The sequence below is a fragment of the Saccostrea echinata genome, unplaced genomic scaffold (assembly GCF_033153115.1).
Source record: "Saccostrea echinata isolate AGI-Se365-2 ecotype Australia unplaced genomic scaffold, CSIRO_AGI_Sech_v1 ptg000009l, whole genome shotgun sequence".
Taxonomy (NCBI): domain Eukaryota; kingdom Metazoa; phylum Mollusca; class Bivalvia; order Ostreida; family Ostreidae; genus Saccostrea; species Saccostrea echinata.
Window position 1 is genome coordinate 9617284 of NW_026889758.1, and position 5217 is coordinate 9622500.

Genomic DNA, 5217 nt, shown 5'->3' on the forward strand with positions numbered 1-5217 from the left:
CTATCTATAGACACATATGCTGAGACATAGAAATTTATTCCCATTGTCTGTATTTTTAGTGCAGGTTGATAAATATGTGTTTCGTCATTTTTTTCAATTCACCCACAAGTGGTTTCTGGACAAAACCAATAAATCTACATGTACACTAGCCAGAAAGGCCTCTAGAGAAAAATTTATTAACATACTAGTATGAAAAGTCATTAAATTTTACTTATAAAATTTTGTCATTCTTCCAATTTCTCTCAAATTCTCTCTTTGCTTATGTTCTATCCAGAGTTGTGTTCCTTGTACATAAAACAGAAAATGAAAGTAGATTTAGAAGATTTTCGTGTGGTATGTGGAATGATAATATTATTATGTTAAAATGTGGAAAAGAAATGAAGACTGGATCTGACTAGGGAAATTTTTTAACTTCTCGGTTGAAAAAGTGTACGTCATGAGGCGTTCACAGAAAATGGTTGGTTTAATTATTTCAAATTTACTCTTATCAAAATCACCAATGTACATAAAACAATCCGTGACCTTCAGCACCAGGAAACTACCAGTGTTGACATTATTCACTAAGGAAGATTGTACACTCTGTGATAACGCCCTGGAAGTTCTCAAGCCTTATAGTCACCAGGTATTAGTGAAATTGTATAATTGTTTGAGAAAGTTGCTTGGTAACAGCAGCAAATCACTGTTTCGATCATTATTGTACATGCAAGCTTTGCAACGAGTCGGGGTCTGATTAAGTCTCATCAGTCTCGTTAATTTTGGAAATGAACATGATAAACGGACTGGTATAAAGACTTCCCATGCAGATGGAAGAAAAGAGCCAAATATCAAAATGTTTAGTGATTTATTTAACGTACATGTACTTTCATAAATACATGACTATATATAGAATAAAATTAGACTATAACAGCAACCTACCGACTTCTATACGCGAATATCAAATATACCACAGAAATTACTTCATGTAGCCTACTACTTAAAACAAGAAAAGTCTCATGTTTAAACTTGAATATTATAAGTTTGTATTAATATCAGGTTAAGCAAACATTTGATTGTGATATAATAGTAAAAAGTGTGCATTTATCAGTAGCTCACATTGGGCATGTTGTAAATGCAGAACTTTGTCAAATAGCTGTTTAAAAAAGTGCAGTATAATTCACGTCGAATGACTACATATATCTGATTATCATATGTTTATTTTAATATTAACTTCACACTTCTTCAGTACTTAAATTTTCTTTATAACTGCTATTATTATATGATATATTTCAGTTTGAACTAGAGAAAGTGGACATAACATTGCCAGAAAACAAGGAATGGTATAAGAAGTATAGATACGATATCCCAGTGTTCCATCTGAATGGACAATATCTGATGAAACACCGCACAGATCTACAAGTATTCCTAAAGAGAATGGCAGAAATAGAAGGGACGAATTAGTAATAAACTGCTGCTCTTTGTACCAATTAATTTATTCTCTTGAATTAGACAGAATGACAGAATGAATTAATCAATGGCTATTCAAAGCTACTAATATGTTCACAACAACTCGTATAGATATGATAATAAAATTCCCTATAATTATTTCACTGGATATTTTATTTTCTCATCCATATTTGCTGCAAAAGTTTGTATTTGATTTTTCCCACATTGTGTTATCAATTAGGAAATTTATAATTTTGAAAACTCGTGCTAAAATGAAGAAAGTGGAAGAATAAACACCTTTCTCCACTGTAAAATATCTGATTATTTAGTTATGACAGGGAAAAATTAGTTTTAAACAATTTTGGGTGCTAAGCCATCTTCTAAATTGCATTAAAATTTTGTCAGGTAGTTACCTATTACCTAAGGTTTTTCATGAAGGATGTATTGAGCAGGAATTAATTACGAGTTTTTAAAAACAGAATAACTTCACCAGTGGTCAAATGCTAATCTAAATAAAGTATAAATGATGGGAGCGAATTTATTGGACTGCTACCGAGGTATATTTTTTAAACAGAGTGACACACCCCCTTCCTTCTGGATTATCGCTAACTTGACTTCTGATAAGACTGCCTTATGTCGTTATCTGATCAAAGTGACTCAATCATGTTAACACAGTAATACTGGTCACTGGTTTATTAGTATATGGAATTCACCATGAACTTCTCTGTGTTGGTTGTTTTTCTCTTTGTATATGGTTTAACCATCCCTCGGGTGAGTATACGATTTTTCAAATATACATTATCACATTTATTCTATAAATGTTATAGTAGTACTAGGAACTTCGTGTATAATACAGTGTATAATACATAATATAGACCTATGAAAATAGTGCATGCAATAAGATTTAAATTGTTCTCTCACATTCGTCAATATTGAGTTGTTAGGCCTACTGTACTATATCCTAATATTAACTTTTATTTTATGATTGAATAATTCCTTTTTCTGATTGGCTATCGAACAATGTAGAAAAAATACTATGTTATATCTACCTGCACATGACCTTACAGGTGAATATAAGGATTTATTTTTCTCCTCATTAGACTAAAAATAGATTGGGAAAATCCGATTTGATACAAAGTGAATAGTTTTGGAAAGTTATTTCACTTGCACCTGACTTCCACTCATATGATCATATTCTTGAATGAGGGGTGGGGGTGCAGGAGGCCTGCCCATCTCCCCACTTTTTTTTAGAATGAAAGTTTAAGTTTTAATTTAAAATTTACATTTAAAAATCTTTCAATGAAAGACCCCTCCTCTCGTTTATGGACCTTAACTTTCCACAAAACAAAATTTTGAGTTGGGAGAATCTTTTCTCTTTTTTTGGGGGGGGGGGGGTTACAAAGAAGTCAATTTTTTCCTTAAAATGACCCCTTTTTCAAAATTAATCCTATATATGTGCCTTGTATTTATTTTTACTACATTGTACCTAAAATAGAATTAAACAAGATGTGTCTGTGAAACACTGATGCCCCCGTGTGGCAACCTATAGCTAAGGTTAAACTTTCTCAAATGCAAATCAGATAAGTTGGTACCCAAAGTAAGGTCTTGTCCCGAAGAATATACCTGTGAAATATGAAATCCCTAGCAGCAACCATTGAATAGATATTGAAAAGATCAAAGTTTTTCAAAAGTAAGTCAAACATCAAGGTCAAATGGTCAAAATTAATGGTGCCCAAGGAAAGGCCTTCTCAGAAGAAATACACATGTGAAATATGAAAGTCGTGGCACCAATCGTTCAAAAATTATGGCCAAGATTAAAGTTTTTCAGAAGTAGGTCAAACTCCTAGGTCAAGGTCAAAGGGTCAAAATTGTTGGTATCCAAAGGAAGGTCTTGTCACAAGGATTACCTATGTGAAGAATGAAAGCCCTAGCACCATCCGTTCAAAAGTTAAGACCAAGGTTAAAGTTTTCCGAAAGTAGGTCAAACTCCTAGGTCAAGGTCAAAGGGTCAAAGTTGTTGGTATCCAAAGGAAGGTCTTGTCACAAGGATTACCTATGTGAAGAATGAAAGCCCTAGCACCATCCATTCAAAAGTTATGACCAAGGTTAAAGTTTTCCGAAAGGAGGTCAAACTCCTAGGTCAAGGTCAAAGGGTCAAAGTTGTTGGTATGCTAAGGAAGGATTTGTCACAAGAATTACATATGTGAAGTATGAAAGCCTTAACACCAACGTTCAAAAGTTATGACCAAGATTAAAGTTTTGCAGAAGTAGGTCAAATTTCTAGGTCAAGTTCAAAGGGTCAAAGTTGTTGGCATCCAAAGGAAGGTCTTGTCACAAGGATTACTAGTACACATGTGAAGTATGAAGCCCTAGCACCAATCGTTCAAAAGTTATGGCCAATGTTAAAGTTCGGTAAAATTTTGCAAAACTGGGTCAAACTCCAAGGTCAAGGTCAAAAGATCAAAATATGATGGTGCCCAAAGAAAGGCCTTGTGAGAAGGAACACAGATGTGAAATATGAAAGCCATAGCTCTAAACAATCAAAAGTTATGAGCAAGGTTAAACAGACATCTAGACAGACAGACGGACGGACAGGGCAAAAACTATATGCAGAGATGAAGATTTACAAATAAATAATGCGCTTTCACAATATAATCAATAGAGCCCCCCCCCCCCTTTCCCGGAGAACTTCTCACTCTGGGGCCACAAATTTCACAATCTTGTAAGAAGCATCCTTGATCATCATAACAATACACCTAGTTTATCTGCTTTATATACAAGGGGGAGAAGATTTTTAAAGAATTAATGCATTTTCATTATATGATCAATAGAGTCCCATCCTAACATCAGAACCCTTGACCCAGGGGCCAAGATATTCATAATTTTGGAAGAGGCGCCCTTGTTCATCATAACTATACACTTGTTTTATCTGCTAAATACCTAGGAGCTGAGAAGATTATTTAAAGAAATAATGCACTTTCATTATATAATGAATAGAGCCCCCCCCCCCCCCTTCCCGCAGAACCCCCACTCTGGGGTCACAAAATTCACAATTTTGGACGAGGCACCTTTGATCATCATAACCATGCACCTAGTTTATCTTCTTTATATACAGGGAAAGAGAAGAAGATTTCTAATGAATTTATGTATTTTCACTTTATGTTCAATAGAGCCCTGTCCTAACATTATAACCCCTGACCCAGGGGCCATGAAGTTCACAATTTTGGAAGAGACACCTTTCTTCATCATAACTAGTAAATCTTCTTAATGCCCAGGAGCAGATAAGAAGATTTTCAAAGAATTATTGCACTTTCACCATATAATAAATAGAGCCCCCCCCCCCTCCCGCAGATCCCCTCATCCTGGGGTCACAAATTTCACAATTTAGGAAGAGGCACCCTTGATCATCATAAACATGCACCTAGTTTATCTTCTTTATATACAGGGGAAGAGAAAAAGATTTTCAAAGAATTAATGCATCTTCACTATATAATCATAAGAGCCCCATCCTAACACCAGAACCCCTGACCCAGGGGCCATGAAATTCACAATTGTAGAAGAGGCCCCCCTCCTCCTTATAACTATGTACTTAGTCCATCGGCTTAACACCCAGGGGCAGAGGAGAAGATTTTCAAAGAATTAATGCATTTTCACTACATGATAAATAGAGCCCCGCCCTAACACCAGAACCCCTGACCCAGGGGCCATGAAATTCACAATTTTGGAAGAGGCAACCCTCCTCATCATAACTATGCATTTAGTTTGTTTGCATAATACCCAGGAACAGAGGAGAAG

At 35.3% G+C, this 5217-nt stretch overlaps 1 protein-coding gene across 1 annotated transcript; it reads left to right on the top strand.

The window, feature by feature from the left end:
- Positions 1-312: 312 nt before the first annotated feature.
- LOC133181751 (glutaredoxin-like protein C5orf63 homolog) lies at positions 313-1581 on the top strand. The gene is made up of 2 exons (XM_061316333.1): positions 313-622; positions 1270-1581. The coding sequence occupies exons 1-2, from the start codon at positions 437-439 to the stop codon at positions 1435-1437; spliced, it is 354 nt and encodes a 117-aa protein (XP_061172317.1). The 5' UTR covers positions 313-436; the 3' UTR covers positions 1438-1581.
- The last annotated feature ends 3636 nt before the right edge of the window (positions 1582-5217 follow it).